Below are 21,021 nucleotides of genomic sequence, written 5' to 3' on the forward strand. Positions count from 1 at the left end.
GCAAAATTGTAGCTATTCCAGGAAGACTTAGCTCAGCACCTTGGTGCAAAATGGTGGCCACCCACAGTAGTGTGACACAAAGCCACACTTGCCCTGGAAAAATTCAGATACAACCAGCGACAGTCAACCTAACCACACTGCACTCTGTGGGCTCTGCTGCCCTGTGTTGACTTCTGCTGCCTTCTTGCTCCTGTTGCTGACAACGCTCTCTACATGGGGCTACCTTTGAAGAGTGTTCGGAAACTTCAGATCGTGCAAAATGCAACTGCGAGAGCAATCATGGGCTTCCCTAGGTATGCCCATGTTACACCAACACTCTGCAGTCTGCATTGGTTGCCAATCAGTTTCCGGTCACAATTCAAAGGGTTGGTCATGACCTATAAAGCCCTTCATGGCATCGGGCCAGAATATCTCCGAGACCTCCTTCTGCAGCACAAATCCCAGCGACCGGTTAAGTCCCGCAGAGTTGGCCTTCTCCGGGTCCCGTCGACTAAACATTGTCGTCTGGCGGGACCCAGGGGAAGAGCCTTCTTTGTGGCGGCCCCGACCCTCTGGAACCAGCTCCCCCCGGAGATTAGAATTGCCCCCACCCTCCTTGTCTTTCGTAAACTTCTTAAAACCCACCTCTGCCGCCAGGCATGGGGGAACTGAGACATCTTCCCCGGGCCTATACAGTTTATGCATGGTATGTTTTCTTTTTAATAAGGGTTTTTTAATGACTTTTAATTATTAAATTTGTTATATATTGTGTTATTATTGTTGTTGTGAGCCACCCTGAGTCTACGGAGAGGGGCGGCATACAAATCTAATAAATTGAATTGAATTGAATTATGTCCTGCCTGGTCCTTCCCAAGGCAGCTGGCCCCATGAGGCCATCTTCCCCACATTAAATTGCTGTGTGTAGCCTTAGGAAGAAATCCTTATGTAACTAACAGCTGCCTTTCAAAGGACTTGGCTGGGCATGCTTGGTCAGTAGCAGATGTCAGTAGCAGAAGAAGATGTGAAGGACAGCAGGGGCCGTGGAATGTAGGAAGTTAAAAGGGTATAGGTGGGGAGGAGATAGGTGGGTGAGGTGAGTTAACATACTGTTATGTTCATAAATGGGGGCAGGCTGCTAAGCACCCAGATTTTTATAATATGACCATACGGGTCTGAAGCAGCTGTCTCCTCAGGGACAAGTCATAAGTCCCTTCGTTCAGTGCCTCTGTAACTTTAAATGGTCACTAAACAAATGGTCATAATTTGAAGTCCATTTGATATAGATGTGTACTCCTGTTAGGAGACATGGCATAGGGAGGATTCCATCTCTGCTTCTTTGTAACTGATTGAGTCTTATATTATCCAAAGTACACTACTACTTTTAAATGCATTCAGGTCCAAAGCGAAATTTTGAGCCAAGGCTGTAGAATAGTGTATCTGAATGATAGATGATACTATAGCTTTTAAAACATATTGATTTACAACATCTCTTTTGATAAGAAATCAAAAAGTATTGAAAAGTCATTATAGCTAATACAGGTAGTTCTCAACTTATGACTACAATTGAACCCAAAATTTCTATTGCTAATTGAGACATTTGTTAAGTGAGTTTTCCCCCGTTTTGCAATCTTTTAAGTAAATACGGCCGTTCTTAAGCTAGTAATACAATTGTTAAGTGAACTGGCTTCCCTCCCTATTGACTTTGCTTGTCGGAAAGTCACAAAAGGTGATCATATGACCCCAGGATACTGCAGCTGTCATCAATATGGTTCAGTTGTCAAGCTTTTCAATTTTTATCATGTGATCATGAAGATGCTGCAACAATTGTAAATATAAAAAATGGTCATAGGTCACCTTTTTTCAGTGCCATTGTAACTTTGAATGGTCATTAAACAAACTCTTGTAAGTTGAGGAGTATCTGTATATATCTGCTTTGGTTTGATCCATGCCACTATTCTCTGAGATCTGTGGAATTTCCAGAATTCTCAGCCAATGTAATATGAATATACAGTGGTACTTCTACTTAAGAACTTAATTCGTTCCGTGACCAGGTTCTTAAGTAGAAACGTTCTTAAGTAGAAGCAGTTTTTCCCATTGGAATCAATGTAAAAGCAAATAATGTGTGTAACCCTATTTGGAAAGAAATAAAAGCTCAGAATTTGGGTGGGAGGAGGAGGAGGAAGAAGAGGAGGAGGAGAGTCGCTGCCAAAGGAAGAAAGTGAGGGGAGGGGAATCAAAAAATCCAAAACTTTAAGGCTTTAAAAAAAAAGGGACTCTGAAGCGGCAAGGAAGAGCACCCGCCTCCAATACATCTGGGCGACACTGCCTCCCATACCCTAGCTGCTGCTACCTGCTGCCTTTTCCTTCCTATGCTGAAGGGCTCCCCTCTCCTCTCGCTCGCTTTGTAGCTGGCGCCTTTCCTTTGCTGTGGTGACTCCTCGGCTCCTTAGAGTGAGGGGAGCGTTCTTTTCTCTGGGTGCTGGCAGAGGTTTATTCCCTGTCCAAGCGCCCAGAGAAAGGAAAATGCTTTGTTCTCTCTGGACTGCCAAAGCCTCCTTAAGCGCCAAAAGGCTCCTCTGGCAGCCCAGGGGGAATGGCAGGAAACTGGCTGGGCCTTCGTGCCACTCTCAAATTTCCAGGGAAATTTTTCCTGGTTCGGGTTCTTAAGTGGAAAATGGTTCCTAAAAAAAAATAAAAACACCCAGTTCTTATCTAGAAAAGTTCTTAAGTAGAGACGTTCTTAAGTAGAAGTACCACTGTACATGTGTTTGTGGATACCACCTTCTGCAAGAGGTGTCTACATCTTTACATTCAGTAGAGATGTTCTTCCCAATGGCATAGTACTTGTACAGATTAATATTTCAGTTGAGATAGGCACAGATCTTGCTTTCATCAGCTGAGTGCAAAATAGGAGTAAATGAATATGTAACTGATGGGATGGCTTTATGCTCAATTTTCATTCTATTTTTAAAGTACTGTAATGGTCTCTATACAAAATAATCAGCAATCATCTCTTGAACTTTATTTACAGCTAGTGTTTACTTCATTTGAAAAAGTACTGACAACAATTTACAGTATACAGTGAACCCTCGAGTTTCGCGTGTTCAAGTATCGCGAAAGGGCTATTTCGCGAGTTTTCAACCAGGAAGTAAACTCCACCATCTGCGCATGCGTGCCCTTCCACGCATGCATAGATGGTGGAGTTTCCCCGCCGGGCAGAGGCTTCCCTGGGTCTTCCCCCTCTTTGGCGCGAGCAACGGCGTGGGCGGGCGGGCGGCACGCGCTTGGGGACATCCCAGCTCCGCTCCCCAGCTGGGGAAAGCGCGCGCGTTTGGGGACTCCCTAGATCCGCTCCCCAGCTGGGGAGCAGATATAGGGAGTCCCGAAACGCGCGCGCTTTCCCCAGCAACGCGCGCGGGGTGGGGACTCCCTAGATCCGCTCCCCAGCTGGGGAGCGGATATAGGGAGTCCCGAAACGCGCGCGCTTTCGCCAGCAACGCGCGTGGGGTGGGGACTCCCTAGATCCGCTCCCCAGCTGGGGAGCGGATATAGGGAGTCCCGAAACGCGCGCGCTTTCGCCAGCAACGCGCGCGGGGTGGGGACTCCCTAGATCCGCTCCCCAGCTGGGGAGCGGATATAGGGAGTCCCGAAACGCGCGCGCTTTCGCCAGCAACGCGCGTGCGTTTGGGGACTCCCTATATCCGCTCCCCAGCTGGGGAGCGGATCTAGGGAGTCCCGAAACGCGCGCGCTTTCGCCAGCAACACGCGCGGGGTGGGGACTCCCTATATCCGCTCCCCAGCTGGGGAGCGGATATAGGGAGTCCCGAAACGCGCGCGCTTTCGCCAGCAACGCGCGCGGGGTGGGGACTCCCTAGATCCGCTCCCCAGCTGGGGAGCGGATATAGGGAGTCCCGAAACGCGCGCGCTTTCCCCAGCAACGCGCGCGCGTTTGGGGACTCCCTATATCCGCTCCCCAGCTGGGGAGCGGATCTAGGGAGTCCCCAAACGCGCGCGCTTTCCCCAGCAACGCGCGCGGGGTGGGGACTCCCTAGATCCGCTCCCCAGCTGGGGAGCGGATCTAGGGAGTCCCCACCGCGCGCGCGTTGCTGGGGAAAGCGCGCGCGTTTGGGGACTCCCTAGATCCGCTCCCCAGCTGGGGAGCGGATCTAGGGAGTCCCCAAACGCGCGCGCACCCCAGGCGCGAGCAACGGGGTGGGCGGGCGAAGGGCGGGCGGCAGTGGAAGCAAAAACACCATCTGCGCACGCGCAGATGGTGTTTTTACTTCCGCACCGCTACTTCGCTAAAAATCGATCATCGCGTGGGGTCCTGGAACGGAACCCTCGCGATGATCGAGGGTTCACTGTATATGTACTTATTCTTCTGTTTCATTATTTCTTTTACCCAGAATTTGCTTATTATGTTGTTCACATTCCTTTGACATGTTTTTCAATGGTATTTAAACTGTTCCAGATAAAGTAGATAGGTTTTATATTTGGCCATGGGTGCATGATTAGCTTTAAATTACTTAATTACTCTGAAATTAAAACATGTGATTTAAGTACAGTACTGTACTTCCTTTTGAACTAAGTAAAGAAAGATTTACAGTATTTGGGTTTATATTTGGGGATTCATTTAGAAAGTCTTCAAACAACAGATAATTAAAGCTTTTTTATTGGTTTCATATTATTTATTTATTTATTTATTTATTTATTTAATTGGATTTGTATGCCGCCCCTCTCCGAGGACTCCAATATGAATTGGGGTGGTCGTTAATACAAAGGAGGACATGTTTTTTAAAAAAAATCCTGGTTCAGTATGGTAATAAGGATAAACATCTAGATACTTGAAAGGGCATGTTAGTTAATGGAGATAAGCCTTCAGTGTTTCCTAGAAACTGAATTATACAGTAGAAGTTGGATGCCACTGTAATCATATACTAGTAAAACTTTGGTTTCCATAATCTTTAACTAGCAAAACTGGGCATTGTAAAGCAACAATTTTGGAACCAGGGTATCTTAAGTGGACTAGTTTACAGAATGCACCCAAAATCCGGAACCCATACCTGTCATAAAATTGAAATTTGGCACATTTGGTACAAATTTATGACATACAATTATAAAGATTTTATCAGGTAACACAAAATATCAGAAAACATGTGGTGAGCTGATCGGACTGATATACAGTTCAACCCAGGCTATTTTCAAAGCAGATATGTCTTTGACTATCTCCGTGAGTTTTAAAAAACATTTAAAGTAAATTAGGAACTCTTCAACATTGTTGAAGGTATTGAGGACTCGATGTGTCATGGTTCATCTAGTCATTTCTCTTTTTTTGTGTCTTGCCAGGTATTTAGAACAGACCTGATCACTGCTATGAAGCTGCCTGATTCTTCCCAGCTGAATCCTGATGAGTATTATGTGTTGGCAGATCCCTGGAGACAAGAATGGGAGAAAGGTGTTCAGGTGCCAGTCAGCCCAGGGACTATACCAGAACCAGTAGCCAGGTATATTTTGGTGTACCATCCCCCTCACTGTTCTGTCGGGCTCTCTGGTAGAATCCTCCCAAAAATTCACAGGTACAAATTTCAGACACACACACGTTTGAAAATTCAAAACAAAGTTCTTTATAATGAAAATTCACTTAAACCAAGCCCTCTTTTGGTATAGCAAAGAGCAGTCGTCTCCAAACAAACTGGTAATTTGTACAAGTCCCTTATCAGTTCTGTGATACTTAGCCTGCAGCTGTGAGGCAATTCACAGTCCTTCTTCCACAAAGTGAAACACACTTTGCCCTGGTTTAGTTTCAAAGCGGGGGGAAATCAGCACACAAAAGGTCAAAGTCAGTAAAGCAGTCATGAAACACAACGATCAGATAATCCTCCACAATGGCCAAACCCACAGGCTGCTATTTATAGCAGCCTCACTAATTACCACAGCCCCACCCAACCACAGGTGGCCTCATTTTCTTTGATAATAATCTCTCAGTTGTTGTTGCCTATGCATCGCTCTCCGCATGCGTGGCTGTATCATTAACTCTTGTTCTGAATCCAAGGAGGAGCTAGATAATTGATCTCCTTCTGAGCTGTCTGCCACACTCTCCTACTCCCTGTCACTCATGTCTTCTTGGTCAGAGGAGCCTTCATCAGCAGATTCCACCGGGGGCAAAACAGGCCTGCAGCATGTGGGTGTCTCCCCCACATCCATAGTCCTTGTGGCAGGAGCAGGGCCAGAGCTAACCACAACACTCACTTTATAAACAAAATTATATTTTGTTACTGTGAAAGTATAGTGTTCCCTAATTTGGATTTCTCTCAAGGTATCTGCTGTTTATCAAAAAGAAGGCAGAGTGTTAATCTTTAGGATTAATATTAATAACTGGATTACTTCCAGTTATTGAAAAGTGATATAAGAGTTAATGAACAAGAACTCAGCATGTCATGTAAATCCATTGTTTGGCTGGTGGCATTTAAATAGATGTTCTGATAATTCCATAATACGATTGCTGTGTGAAATTGAATACTTCCCCGCAAATGATCTTTCACTGTTAAAAGTACTACAGCAGCCTTACTCATCAGAAGATTTACTACACATAACTTAAGCACTTTACATGGCAGGCTAAGGACTTATTTTTAACTTGATGTAATGGCAGAAAGAAATCTCGTACTGCCAGAAAACCTCCTTCTAACAGGAGATTGGCTTTAACCTTTTGGAAACAGTACAAATTCTTCCTATATCAGTCCAGACTTCATAAGCAAGTAAAGACAGCTTTTTCACATTTGAATTTGAATTCAGTTTGACAATTCAAACTGAAGAGTGGCATGGAGCACAGGGGCAGCAGTTTTAGAAACATGAAGTCTAAATCTTAACAAAGCAAACTTTTTGATTGATATGAGAGGTAATCTCGATACATAGATTAAATCTGACGTGTATTTCTTCAGAAAGTCTGTTTCTGGGTATGTGTACATAAAACCCCAAAGCTGTTTATAATAAAACTCAACAAATTCTATGAGCAGCAAAAATATACTCTGCAAAAATATTAAATACTTTATCACACATCTAAGATGTTAATCAACGCATATACTGTATATATATTAAATAATTTTAATTTAAATAATGTAATGAGTTTAGGAATATGAGAATCTCCCGAATTCTTTGTAGATTAGATTATCTGATTCAGTAGCACATGCAGAGTGCTTCAGGGAAGGGTTTTTCATGTCACCTGCCACATGTTCCTTTTAAGTAGAAATGGTGAGAAATAAACCACACACTTTCTGCATGCAGTTTTGTATTCCTAAGTTTAAAAGAAATTCACTTTTAAAACTATTCATATTGGTGACTTTGAAATCTTGAATGTTGATGAATATAGTGTAGAATTTAAATATTATAAAATATTGTCATGGAAGGGCATGTGAAATGGCCTTAGATAAAGAACAACACAATTGCATTTGTTAAATACTGCTCAAAAAAATAAAGGGAACACTCAAATAACACATCCTAGATCTGAATGAATGAAATGTTCTCATTGAATAGTTTATTCTGTACAAAGTTGAATGTGCAACAGCATGTGAAATTGATTGTCAATCAGTGTTGCTTCTTAAGTGGGCAGTTTGATTTCACAGAAGTTTGATTTACTTGGAGTTATATTGTATTGTTTAAGTGTTCTCTTTATTTATTTTTTTGAGCAGTGTATATCGATTACCCTTTGATCTCATTGTGAGAGATATCCTATGATTTATTCCTGTGGTTTATAGTCTAAGTTAATTTACTTCAGAATGCAAATTAAGATATAATATATTTGTGGATTTAAAAAAAACATTAAAAAAAGTAGAATAGCATGTAGCCTGATCTTCTAATGTGAATATAATTAATTTTGTTTAGATTATGTCACAAAAATATAGTGAATAAATACTGAATTGAATCTGTTAATCTATAGTTAATTGCAACCACCTTGGTTTTGTTTATTATTCTTCCTTTTTTTTACACATACCATATGGATGCCTATCCCTGTCATTTTGTACATTTTAAATTGGTTATAGAAGGGATATTTCATAATTTATTGGAGAAGACTCTAGCTTTCCTGCTTTAAATATTTGTAGAACTACTAATTTACTGCTTAGTAAATACTGTTAGAATTTGTGATCGTTCAGAGATTCCTGGCCATTAAGCACTCCTTCCATACACAGTTCTGCTCGTGATACATCCGTATAATATGAATTTTCAGAATTTTCATCGTTTAGTGTGGGAAAGTAGAAGAAAAAGAATTAAGGTTTTGATAATATTTAATGCTTGGATCTATTCTTAAAGTAGGACTGGATCATGCCCTAAAATCTTAATACCACCTATCAAGCTGTATTATATCATTATTGACAATAATAAATATATTTATTAATATATAATAAACTATATTAATAAATATTACTTTGGAGTTTTATTACATGCTACCTATGCACACTTAGCAATATATAAATTTCACTGTAACATGAAATTGCTCTGATATAATTTCATGGCTCAACACATGATACCAACAGACTTATAAATTAGAAATCTGGACCGCTCTCCTTCTCCAAGGTTCTTATATTAACACTATTATTTATTTATTTATTTGTTTGTTTGATTGATTGATTTGATTTTTTTTAATGCCGCCCTTTTTCTTAGATTCAGGACGGCTTACAACATGTTAGCAATAGCACTTTTAAACAGAACCAGCATATTGCCGCCCCGAGTCTACGGAGAGGGGTGGCATACAAATCCAATAAATAAATAGCCCACACAATCCAGGTCCTCATTTTACCCATCTTGGAAGGATGGAAGGGTGAGTCAATCTTGAGCCGGTGATGAGATTTGAACTGCTGACTTGCAGATCTAGCAGTCAGCTTTAGTGGCCTGCAGTACTGCATTTTACCCACTGCGCCACCTCGGCTCATTATATAGTACAGGAAGTCCTCGACTTACAACAGTTTGTTTAGTGACCATTCAAAGTTACAACAGCACAGAAAAAAGAGACAACTATTTTTCATACTTACAACCAATACAGCATCCCCATGGTCATATGATCAAAATCCAGATGCTTGACAAGTGGTTCATATTTATGACCATTGCAGACTCCCAGGGTTATGTGATCACCTTTTGTGACCTCCTGACAAACAAAGTCAATGGGGAAGCCAGATTCACTAGCAACCGGGTTATTAACTTATCAATTGCAGTGACTCACTTAACAACTATGGCAAGAAAAGTTGTAAAATGGGATAAAATTCACTTAACAAATGTCTCACTTAACATAAATTGTGGCCTCAATTATGGTTGTAAGTCAAAAAGGGGGACGGTATACAAATCTAATTTTTTTTATTATAATAATAATAATAATAATAATAATAATAATAATAATAATAATTATTATTATTATTATTGGTAGTCCTCGATTTACAATTCATTTAATGACTCTTCGAAGTTACAACATTGAAAACAGTGATTTATGACCGCTTTTCACACTTATGACAGTTACATATGAGGACCCGGATTATGGGGGCAATAGGCTGGCTCTGTTAAAAAGTGCTATTGCTAACATGTTGTAAGCCGCCCTGAGTCTAAACAGAAGGGTGGCATAAAAATCGAATAAATTAAATAAATAAATAAATAAATAAATAAATAAATAAATATGATCAAAATTCAGATACTTGGTAACTGAGTTATTTATGATGGTTGCTGTTTACGGAGAACATGTGATCATCTTTTTTGACCCTTTGACAAGCAAAGTCATTGGAGAAGCCAAATTCACTTAAAAACCATGTTACTAATATAACAACAAATATAGCAAGGCAAAACTCACTTAGCAGATGTCTCACATAGGAACAGAAATTTTGGGCTCAATTGTGATTGTAAGTTGATAACTACCTGTACAGAGTATTATATGATTATATTAAGCATAAGTACAAAGCAGAAACAACAATTGTGATTATAAAATATAAAAACCCTTACACAAACATTAAAAGAAAAAGGCTAATTTTTAAACATCTGTACATGGTATTTATTTTACATGCTATGGTGGTGTTTCAAGCCTTTCATTTGTTGCTACCACCAATTCCCCTGGAATTATAATGCCAAAATTCAGTAGAAAAATAGTTTAGATGAATTTCTGACGTAATTAAAATAATATATTCTAAAATTATTAACTCCTCTACAATAGTCGCCCCAATTGAATGGTGCCGTAACAAAATTGATTTTACAGTTCTGCCTATAGTGACACAAAATAACAGGAAAATATCTGTTTCCTTGGCTTATTTTTTGTTACTGAGATATTATGCTTTTTAAAATTACCTAATAAGTTATCTTCAATATTTTCTGAAAATATTGAGAGTTTATGAAGAAAAAAAATCAGCTTTGTAGAATGGCAAAATCAGACGCAATATATTTTCTTGTTTGATGCAGTGTGGAATATACAGTGATCCCCCGGGTATTGCGATCCCGATCATTGTGAAACGGCTATATGGCGATTTTTCAACCCGGAAGTACAAACACCATCTGCGCATGCGCGCCCTTTTTTCTATGGGCACGCATGCGTAGATGGCGCCGGGCAGATCAGCTGCTGGGCGGCTTCCCTGGGTCTTCCCCCTCTTGCCGGCGGGAGGGCGAGAAGCCCCCCCAGCACCCGCTCGCCCGGCTCGCTCGCCGCTCGCCCGGCTCGCTCGCCGCTCGCCCGCCCTTCGCCCGGCCACCCGCCCTTTGCTCGCTGCTCGCCCTTCCTTCGCCCGGCCACCCGCCGTTCGCTCACTGCTCGCCCGCCGTTCGCCAGGCCACCCGCCGTTCGCTCGCTGCTCGCCCACCGTTCGCCGCTCGCCCGCCCTTCGCCCGGCCACCCACCGTTCGCTCGCTGCTCGCCCGGCCACCCGGGTTCGTTTGGCTTCGGGACATGCCGGCGGCGACGTTTTAAAACAGCCGCGCGGCTTCCCAACTGAGTCCCAAAGCCAAACGCGGAAGTTCGCCTTTGACTTCGGGACTCAGTTGGGAAGCCGCGCGGCTGTTTTAAAACGTCGCCGCCGGCATGTCCCGAAGCCAAACGAACCCGGGTGGCCGGGCGAGCAGCGAGCGAACGGCGGGTGGCCGGGCGAAGGGCGGGCGCGCGGGCAGGCAGGCAGGCGGCGGACAAGCGGCGGGCGCGGCAGCAGCGAGGAGTTTGCGTGGGCGGCGGGGAAACCCCAATCTTCGGCTCCTCGCTGCTGCGGCAGAAGTAAAAACACCATCTGCGCATGCGCAGATGGTGTTTTTACTTCCGCAGTGCCACTTTGCGAAAAACCGGTCATTGCGAGGGGTCCTGGAACGGAACCCTCGCAATGATCGGGGGATCACTGTATTGTAATTCAAAGCCTTCGACAATAGCTGCATGGAAATACTGAGATTTTGGTACATATACAGGTGAAAGTCAAAAAATTAGAATATCGTTCAAAAGTTTATTTCAGTAATGCAATTTAAAAGGTGAAACTAATATATGAGAGAGACTCATTACATGCAAAGCAAGATAGTTCAAGCTGTGATTTATCATAATTTTCCTATGTTACAATCCTTGTTTTATTGATTGCATGTAATATTCGAATTTTCTGAAATTGTGGATTTGGGCTTTTCATGAGCTGTATCCCATTATCATCACAATTGTGACAAATCATGGCTTGAACTATTGAGTCTTCGGAGAGGGGCGGCATACAAATCTAAATAATAAATAATAAAATAAATGTAATGAGTCTCTATTATTTTCACCTTTTAAGTTGCAGTGCTTGAGCTGGGTTGGCTCAGTGGTTAGAGTGTAGCGTTGCAGGCTGCTTCAGCTAACTGCTTGCTGTAGTTCAGCAGTTCAAATCTCACCACCGGCTCAAGGTTGACTCAGTCTTCCATCCTTCCAAGGTGGGTAAACTGTTAATATGCGGATTCTGTAAACCGCTTAGAGATGGCTATAAAAGCACTATGAAGCGGTATATATAAGTCTAAATGCTATTGCTATTACTAAATGAACTTTTGTATAAAGTGCTAAAGCCCACTGCAACAATATCGCCAAAAAGGCTTCTAGAGTTGTTAACCTGATCCTACGTAGCTTCTGCTCTGGCAATCTCACACTACTCACAAGAGCCTACAAAACTTTTGCCAGACCCATCCTTGAATACAGCTCATCTGTCTGGAACCCATACCACATTTCAGACATCAACACCCTTGAAAACATCCAAAGATATTTCACCAGAAGAGCCCTTCACTCCTCCACTCGAAACAGAATACCCTACGAAAATAGACTAACAATCCTGGGTCTAGAAAGCTTAGAACTACGGTGCCTAAAACACGATTTAAGTATTGCCCACAAGATCATATGCTGCAATGTCCTACCGGTCAATGACTACTTCAGCTTCAACCGCAACAACACAAGAGCACGCAACAGATTCAAACTTAATATTAACCTCTCCAAACTTGACTGTAAAAAATATGACTTTAACAATCGAGTTGTCGAAGCGTGGAATTCATTACCGGACTCAATAGTGTCAACCCCTAACCCCCAACATTTCTCCCTTAGACTATTCACGATTGACCTCTCCAGGTTCCTAAGAGGTCAGTAAGGGGCGTACATAAATGCACTAGTGTGCCTTTCGTCCCCTGTCCAATTGTCTTTCCTTTATCTCATATATGATATATATTCTCTTCCTTTCATACATCTTCTCCTCTATTTTTACATATTATCTTTATATATATTACTTCATGTCTATTCTCTTCCATATGTATTGTGTATTGGACAAATGAATGAATGAATGAATAAATAAATAAATAATATTCTAATTTTTTGAGTTTCACCTGTAGAAGGATTTCTGCAATGAACACCTGTTTGCTACACTTTCAGGGTTGTGTCTGAAACAAAAGCTGTTGTATTTTCAAGACCTCGGAAATATATCCTGTCTTCAGGCTCTGAGCCCCCTGAGCTGGGATATGTTGACATTCGAACGTTGGCAGAGAGTGTGTGCCGCTATGATCTTAACTACATGGATGCAGCATGGCTGGAACTGGCCAATGAAGAATTCAAAGAGATGGGTAAGTGCTAGTTCCAGTAATCCAGTCCCATATTAGAGAAGTAACGGGGGAGTTGATGTAGGGCTTCTGTATCAGCCAGCATAATATATGGGCTCATTTGCAGTTTCTGGGTAGAAGTGGTGAGGACAAAAAGTGCTTACATTGTATATGGTTGGGATCGGTATGGTTTTGAGTGGAAAGTTTAGCAGAAATAAAATAAACTTTCTGAACTATGAGATGTTGACATCTCGGATATATACTCAAAGTTACAATTTTTGAGATTCTTCAGAAATCTGGAGGAAAAGGGAAAGCATATCCCTCGGGATTGGGCGGCATAGAAGTCAAATAAATAAATAAATAAATAAACACCAGTTACTGCTTAATATTACATGAATTAAACCAGTTGTGTTGTTTACAATTTGTAATCTAAAAACATGGGATGGTACTAGATGCAATAATATATCTTTGAACAGTTGCAGTTGCAAGATCTTTTGATTTTTTTCTAGGGTGGGTAGAATATATGTAAACCAATTATTGTTGGCTTGCTTGCAAAAAAAAAATCTATAACTTATATGTACTATTGTACTTTTTATGATTTTTATTTTTGTTGTTTTCCTTTGTAAGCCAACCAAGGTCTTACTCTTTTAAATACATATATATGTACAGTGATACCTTGTCTTACAAACTTAATTGGTTCCGGGATGAGGTTCTTAAAGTGAAAAGTTTGTAAGACGAAATAATGTTTCCCATAGGAATCAATGGAAAAGCGATTAATGCGTGCAAGCCCAAAATTCACCCCTTTTGCCAGCCGAAGCGCCTGTTTTTCTGCTGCTGGGATTTCCCTGAGGCTCCCCTCCATGGGAAACCTCACCTCTGGACTTCTGTGTTTTTGTGATGCTGCAGGGGAATCCCAGCATCGCAAAAATGAGCACTTTGCTGGCAACGGAAGTCGGGAGGTAGGGTTTCCCAGCGAAGGGAGCATCAGTGAAATTGCAGCATTGCAAAAACACCGAAGGCTTTGAAACCCCACCTCCGGACCTCTGTGTTTTTGTAAGGCTTTTGTAAGACGAAGTATCACTTGTATATGTATACGGATAATCCTTGACTTACAACCATTTGTTTAGTGACTGTAATTAAAATGGCACTGAAAAAGTGGCTGCTTTTCACACTCCATGACCATTGCAGCCCCCATGATCACACTTTGAATACTTAGCAACATGCACATGTTTATGATAGTTGTGGTGTCTTGGGATCCTGTGATCACCTTTTACAGCCTTCTGACAAGCAAAATAAAAGGTGAAGCCAGATTCACTTAGCAGCCATGTTCCTTACATGACCATTCATTCATTTATTCATTCATTCATTTATTCATTCATTCCATTTTTTTTAATGCCGCCCTTCTTAATAAATATTACTTTGGAGTTGTAGATAGTTTTATTACATGCTACCTATGCACACTTATCAGTATATAAATTTCACTGTAACATGAAATTGCTCTGATATAATTTCATGGCTCAACACATGATACTAACAGACTTATAAATTAGAAATCTGGACCGCTCTCCTTCTCCAAGGTTCTTATATTAACACTATTGTTTGTTTGTTTGTTTGTTTATTTGATTTGATTTTTTTTTAATGCCGCCCTTTTCCTTAGATTCAGGGAGGCTTACAACATGTTAGCAATAGCACTTTTTAACAGAGCCAGCATATTGCCCCCACAATCCGGGTCCTCATTTTACCCACCTCGGAAGGATGGAAGGCTGAGTCAACCTTGAGCCGGTGGTAAGATTTGAACTGCTGACCTGCAGATCTAGCAGTCAGCTTTAGTGGCCTGCAATACTTCACTCTACCCACTATGCCACCTCAACTCATTACAGTGATTCACTTAACAACTGTGTCAAAGAAGGTCCTAAACTGGGAGGAAATGCACTGAACAACTTTCTTGCTTATCATTGGAAATTTGTGAAATTCAGTTGTGGTTGTAAGTAGAGGACTACCTGTACATATATGCACATTATATACATACATATATACACTGCTCAAAGAAATAAAGGGAACACTCCAATAACACATCCTAGATCTGAATGAATGAAATATTCTCGTTGAATACTTTGTTCTGTATAAAGTTGAATGTGCACAACAGCAGGTGAAATTGATTGTCAATCAGTTTTGCTTCCTAAGTGGGCAGTTTGATTTCACAGAAGTTTGATTTACTTGGAGTTATATTGTGTTGTTTAAGTGTTCCCTTTATTTTTTTTTGAGCAGTATTTAAGACAAACTGAAGAATCCAACTATATTTTAAAAGGTACATACATATTAGGAGTAGTTTACCTTCTATTTTCCAAGAGCCCTCTAGATCAGGGGTCTCCAAACTTGGTAACTTTAAGACTTGTGGACGTCAACTCCCAGAATTCCTCAGCCAACAAAGCAGGCTGAGTAACTTTGCTTTGCGTCTCCCATTCACAGCTGGTACAACATTGACTCATCCACACTATTATTTGGCAGCTATACTAACATTGACCTATTTAAATATTATTTGCCATATTGATTCAAGGCAAATTAATAAATCCAAAATCTTATTTTTTTTGTGCATTTAGGAAGATGATTAACTTTTATACCCATTTTTTAATTTTCAGCCTCACATCACAAAACTACACGATAGCCAGATTGATTGTACTAGTTAAGATAAGGCAGTGGTTAATATCAAATATAACTTAAATATTTTTCCTTTCCTTTTTTTCCCACTTTTGATTTCATTGATTGTTTATATTGCTAAACTTAGTTAGTAAGTAAAAGACAAGATGAATAAATAAATGAAATGTCATTATATAAATTAACCAGGGTTACCTGAACTAGATGAATACACCATGGAGAGGATCATGGAAGAATTTGAACAACGGTGTTACGACAATATGAATCATGCTATCGAGACTGAGGAAGGTCTTGGCATCGAGTATGATGAGGACGTTGTCTGTGATGTTTGCCAGTCTCCAGATGGTGAAGATGGCAATGAGATGGTGTTCTGTGACAAATGCAATATTTGTGTTCATCAGGTATGTACCTGATGTACAACAATAATATTGGGACTGGTATAATTTCAATGTGATGAAGCAATAATGATTTCGCACATTCAAAGCATGTTGAAGGTGTTTGGGAGTTTAAGCAACATGAGAAAATATTATTTTACTGAAAGAGTAGTAGATCCTTGGAGCAAACTTCCAGCAGACGTGGTAGATAAATCCACAGTAACTGAATTTAAACATGCCTGGGATAAACACATATCCATCCTAAGATAAAATACAGAAAATAGTATAAGGGCAGACTAGATGGACCAGGAGGTCTTTTTCTGCCGTCAGACTTCAATGTTTCTATGTTTCTAAGATTAGGCATATTATTTATTTATTTATTTATACACAATACATATTGAACAGAATAGACATGAAGTAATATATATAAAGAAAAGGATAGAAGAAAAGATATAAAAACAGAGGAGAAGATATATGAAAGGAAGAAAAGATATATGAGATAAAGGAGAGACAATTGGACAGGGGACGAAAGGCACACTAGTGCACTTATGTATGCTCCTTACTGAACTCTTAGGAACCTGGAGAGAAGTTGAGAGATATTGAGAGGTAAAGGGACACAGTAAATGAGGGTAGATAATAGAATAGAATAGAATAGAATTTTTATTGGCCAAGTGTGATTGGACACACAAGGAATTTGTCTTGGTGCATATGCTCTCAGCGTACATAAAATAAAATATACATTTTTCAAGAATCATGTGGTACAACATTTAATGATTGTCATAGGAGTCAAATAAGCAATGAAGAAGCAATATTAATAAAAATCTTAGGATATAAGCAACAAGTTACAGTCATACAGTCAACATGGGAGGAAATGGGTGAAAGGAATGATGAGAAAAACTAGTAGAAGTGCAGATTTAGTAGAAAGTCTGACAGTGTTGAGGGAATTATTTGTTTAGTAGAGTAACTGAGCTATGTATAGATAATTTATTTCACCCCGAGTCTTCGGAGAGGGGCGGCATACAAATCTAAATAATAATAATAATAGTAATAATAATAATAATAATAATAATAATAATAATAATAATAATTATTATTATTATTATTATTCAACTAGTAACACTTGGCTGATGTTCTCTGCTCAGATGCTAAGCAGGATCTTGCTGGATTAGTAGTTGGTGGATTTCTATAAAATACCAAGTTTGTAATTAGAACAGTAAATATAGGTATACAGTATTATAGAATATAGATAGTCCTTGACAACCTGAAATTCCGGTCCCAATTGTGTTTGTTAAGGACAAATTGGGACCAGAATCTCAATAGCCAAGCAATGGAAAACTGCTTCTGTATGGTTGACAAGAAACTGTTCCTGAAATCACCAGGAATGGATGTTACATTTAATTCATGGCTATTAAAAGTTCCATAGTGCTATGTGAGGCTTAGTGACTAATGTGTCTTCAGAATTTTGAGTTACTAACTGTGAAGTCTAGTAGCATTTTGTTGGAAAATACAGTTACACTGTAATGTTGGTGTTGCTGTTGTATTTTTTTCAGTTGCAGTTCAAATTTTAAATCCTATATTTGGTTTAATGTGTATTTCTTTGTTTTTGATTTCTTTTGAATGTTTGAGCTCTTAGGTTTGTTCAGTTGCTGTCCATTTGGTTTTCACATATTTGTGCCTGTAAATCTCTTAACATTTTGTCATATTTTTGTAAGCATTCCAAAGGTAGATAAGAGTTTTGATCCATTTCCTTTTATGCGTTGAGAAAAGTTTTAGGCTTCTCTTCTCGAAGTAGAAATATGCTTCACAACTTGGAAAAGGTTATGCATCCCTATGTGCAGAATGGATTACATAGATGAACCTAGCTTAGCCCATCTGTAAGAAATAATAAGAATATAGTTATATTTTCCTTTATGTAAAAGATAGTGTGTGTATTTATGTTTCTATTAAATACATAAGTATAATCTTAAATCTCAGGTTTGTTTTGACAATTGAGAACTTTGGGTGCAGCCGCCAAATCCTCTGACCCGAAAGTCTCTACCAACTATAATTTTTAATGCAATAAAAATATTACATTAATAAGAACAATGTAGATTACATTTAAATATTGTCCCTGCCCTTTTTTATTCAGCTTCATTTTAAACGTATTTCCCAATACAACATGCCAAATTCTGTTCTTAAAAATTGTACATTTATTCTTCAAAGAATTGTGGAAAGCTGTATTTTTGTTTGTTTGTTTATATTCTCCGAGAGGGGTGGCATACAAATCTAATAAATAAATACATTTTCACAAACAACTCAAGGTGACTAACATATCCAATACAACACTCTTCCTCCGGCTTTCCCTTCAACAACAGTCCTGTGAGGTGAGCTGGGCTGAGAAAGATTGACTGGCCCAAGGCCAGTATTAATACATTAATAGTAATCAACATTCCTGTGAGTTGTTTCCTGTTGAGGAAAAAATACACTATATTTATTCTTCAAGGTTTTTTTTTTTAATTGAGTGATTTTGTCAGTAAATTATGCTAAGAGAAGAAGACATTTTTATGATTTGAGCTGATGTTTAGCATTTTATACATTTGAGATTCGTGAACAACTGGCAGTCATTCTTACTGCTTTTTAAATTATATTGAGCCACAAAATATTTAAAACATCAGAAGCACTGGCCTCTTTAGGAACACCATATATGTTGCCAGAAGAATGATTAATGTCATAGCTGCACCTTTTCCTTGAGGCAGAAATTCAACCAGGTCCAGATAAACAGTATTTCTCTTCTTCGAAGACTTTTTTTGGGTGTGTGTGTGTGTGTGTTGTTATGGTTGTTTTAAAGTTATTTTTAAAAGTTGTTCTCAACTTTCAAGCAAGACACAGATATGTTTTAGGCTTTTATTTTAGTTAATAAAATGTTGGCTTAATTCCAATTGAAATAATCATTATTCATATACAATCTGCCTTCCCTTTTGGCAGCACAGCTGGCTAGGATAGATCTTCAGTTCCGTTTTAGCTCCTTCTATTACACATTGTTTGGTCTATTTCATAGCTTTGTGAACTTAGAAGCCGTTATAAACATGGCCAGAGTCCCATGATTACTAAAAATTGCTTCTTTGTGGTTGAGAATGTATGTCTGCAATTAACATCGCAGCCATCTTGGCTGTGGTCCAGTTGATAAAATTGAGAAGCTTTAATTCTGCTGATACCCCACAGCTACATTGAATTTAAGCTACTCAAAAGTCATTTTAGCAGTAAGGTAATCATGAATTCATAAAAGTATTCAGCCATGATCCAGATTGGCTTGTTTTGTTAGATTATATCTTTTTGTTTGATTTTTTAAAAAGAAACAAACTTCATTAGGTTTGCTGAAATGGAAACCTAATTAAACCAAAGATATGAAGGCAATCTTAATATTAGCCTAAATGTATTATCAGCATAATTCAAATTTGTTGTCATGACTCTTATTCTTGTAGATATAAACTAGTAGTGGGTTCCTTCCAGTGTAGTCCAGTGCTGTGTACTGGTAGGAACTTGGTGATGATGTAATTTTCGGCGATTTTTTTCCTGGATGTAGATGGCTTCTCCATGTTGAAAAAAGCCCATTTGCCCTCGTGTTAATGCTTCCCTTTATTCTTCATCTGAAGCATAGCTGAGAAGCTTTTCAGCTATGTTTCAGCTTGTAATATCATCCAGGCATACGTAGAAGTGAAGTCATGCGATGGGACATGCGTGCGTGCGCGCGCAGATGTGCAACAGTAGCAAAATGTAACTGGAACCCACCCTTGACATAAACTAACAATCATCAGCTTCACCTATTCATTTGTAATTTAAGCTTATCAATTCAGGTATCTATATTGAGCGAGATGATATATAAATATAAGAACTATTAACAACAAGCTGATACAAATGAAATGTTCTGTTTATTATATCTGTCTGCTAACTTTTTTTTTCCAGGCATGTTATGGCATCCTAAAAGTTCCTGAAGGCAGCTGGTTATGCCGAACCTGTGCTCTTGGTGTCCAGCCAAAGTGTTTGTTGTGTCCCAAGAAAGGTGGCGCCATGAAACCAACTCGAAGTGGGACCAAGTGGGTCCATGTTAGTTGTGCCCTCTGGATCCCGGAGGTTAGTGTTTCTTCCCCACCTCCCACCCCGCTGCACTTTAAGAGATTGTTAACCCCTTTATACTTGAAATTGTAATCTAGCATCAGTAGTAATTTCTCCAGTCTTGAAATATAAATTACATGTTAGTAAGCTTCCTGAGATTTTGGATTGGTAGCAGTGGGAGGTATGGAAAACATTTCAAGTTAAATCATTTTGAAATTTAGAATGTTTGATTTTGAGCTTTAAAAATTGTTTTCATTTTGAAATAGTATTTTTAGGATCCAAAGTAGACAGATTTGATCACTGTGTAACTGTTTGAGATCAGTAGAGATGTTTTAAGCTAGGAACATTTCCAGAATGATTGAAACAGCCTTTTTCAAATATGAAACAGCCTTCACAGTCAAAACAAAAAGTTCAGACTTGAAATGGAGCATTTTGAATTTGAAATAGTTTGAATTTGAACATTATCCTATAATAGTAGGAGATGGGTAATAGGAGATTGCTAGTGAGACGTAGAGGGATATCTAGCCATTAAGGAATTTTTTAATGTTTTAGTAGAGTGTATGAACATTGTTAGGAAGTGGAACCAATTCTAGTTAAAGACTGATTTTGGAGCCATGGTTGAAAGAGATTTATTTGCCATCTTCTATTATAAGGGAGAAGAATAAAATATGATGTAATTCTATAACAATTGCAAATAGAAGGCTAGTTAAATATAGAAATAATTTCATGCAAAACAAACCTTTTCAGGGATGTTCTGGATTGTTTGTTGTTCCATTCTCAGAGTTAGAAGAAAAACATGACATTTCCAATGAACATCATGATATTCCATCATTAAAAAAGAGAATCTTGCACATAACTTGAAAGGTTCCCTTAGGCCAGAATAAAAGCA

The 21,021-nt window shown here is 39.4% G+C and overlaps 1 protein-coding gene across 1 annotated transcript in view; it reads left to right on the top strand.

The window, feature by feature from the left end:
- JADE1 (jade family PHD finger 1) overlaps window positions 1–21,021 on the top strand; it is a 76,719-nt gene that overhangs the window by 42,743 nt on the left and 12,955 nt on the right. Inside the window, exons 5-9 of the mRNA XM_070758151.1 lie at window positions 5,326–5,483; window positions 12,848–13,035; window positions 15,856–16,067; window positions 19,078–19,155; window positions 19,983–20,150. Of these exons, the coding sequence (XP_070614252.1) occupies window positions 5,326–5,483; window positions 12,848–13,035; window positions 15,856–16,067; window positions 19,078–19,155; window positions 19,983–20,150 (804 nt within the window). The remainder of the gene's footprint in view (window positions 1–5,325; window positions 5,484–12,847; window positions 13,036–15,855; window positions 16,068–19,077; window positions 19,156–19,982; window positions 20,151–21,021) is intronic.

This window comes from Erythrolamprus reginae, chromosome 7, assembly GCF_031021105.1.
Source record: "Erythrolamprus reginae isolate rEryReg1 chromosome 7, rEryReg1.hap1, whole genome shotgun sequence".
In the NCBI taxonomy this organism is placed as follows: domain Eukaryota; kingdom Metazoa; phylum Chordata; class Lepidosauria; order Squamata; family Dipsadidae; genus Erythrolamprus; species Erythrolamprus reginae.